This window comes from Sinocyclocheilus grahami, unplaced genomic scaffold (genome assembly GCF_001515645.1).
Source record: "Sinocyclocheilus grahami isolate Dianchi unplaced genomic scaffold, SAMN03320097.WGS_v1.1 scaffold25851.1, whole genome shotgun sequence".
Taxonomy (NCBI): Eukaryota; Metazoa; Chordata; class Actinopteri; order Cypriniformes; family Cyprinidae; genus Sinocyclocheilus; species Sinocyclocheilus grahami.
In genome coordinates, this window is record NW_015519930.1 from 1 (window position 1) to 658 (window position 658).

At 41.8% G+C, this 658-nt stretch overlaps 1 protein-coding gene across 1 annotated transcript in view; it reads right to left on the reverse strand.

The window, feature by feature from the left end:
• Positions 1-177: 177 nt before the first annotated feature.
• Positions 178-658, reverse strand: part of LOC107580157 (cdc42 homolog) — a 2,160-nt gene continuing 1,679 nt past the window's right edge. The window contains exon 3 of the mRNA XM_016265896.1: positions 178-338. Coding sequence (XP_016121382.1) covers positions 193-338 — 146 coding nt within the window. The 3' untranslated portion in view covers positions 178-192. The remainder of the gene's footprint in view (positions 339-658) is intronic.

Sequence of the window (658 nt, forward strand, 5' to 3'; positions counted from 1 at the left end):
AAAGTGCACCAGATTAATGCATTAAACTTCAAAATGTACAAACATTTATGTCCCTGGATACCTCTTGAAGGACCAAAGTCCACCCCCATAGTTTACAAATCTTGTGGGGAAACACTGCAGGTGATAATTTTGTACTACAGACAGAGATAGACAGCATAACACATCAAAAAGAGAGCCCAGGGACCAACAAATTCATTGTCCTGAAAGGTTCAAATAATTCAAGCTCACCTTTTCTTTGACGTTTTCAAACGAAGAAGGTGAAACAACTGAGAAACAGACTAAAAAGACATCTGTCTGAGGGTAGCTCAGGGGTCGTAATCTATCATAATCTTCCTGACCTGCAAAGAGACGGAAATGAAAGGATAAATTAAATCCAAGAATGCATTTGCAATCCTGAGTAGCCAATGAACATCAATCAGTCATGTGGCCCATGGTGCATTTGAACACTTGCAGAGCAAAAACCTGGTCCCACAATCCTCCAGAAAAAGCATTTTCAAGCTCAACCACCCTCCACAGGAATGTGTGGAATTCTCCAAAACTCCTGAGGTCTAATTTCTATAACAATGATCATCATTAGGGATGCACCGATACCGGTATCGGTCCCGATACTGTGGCTCCTGTACTCGTACTCGTAAAAATGCCCCGATACCAAAAGCCG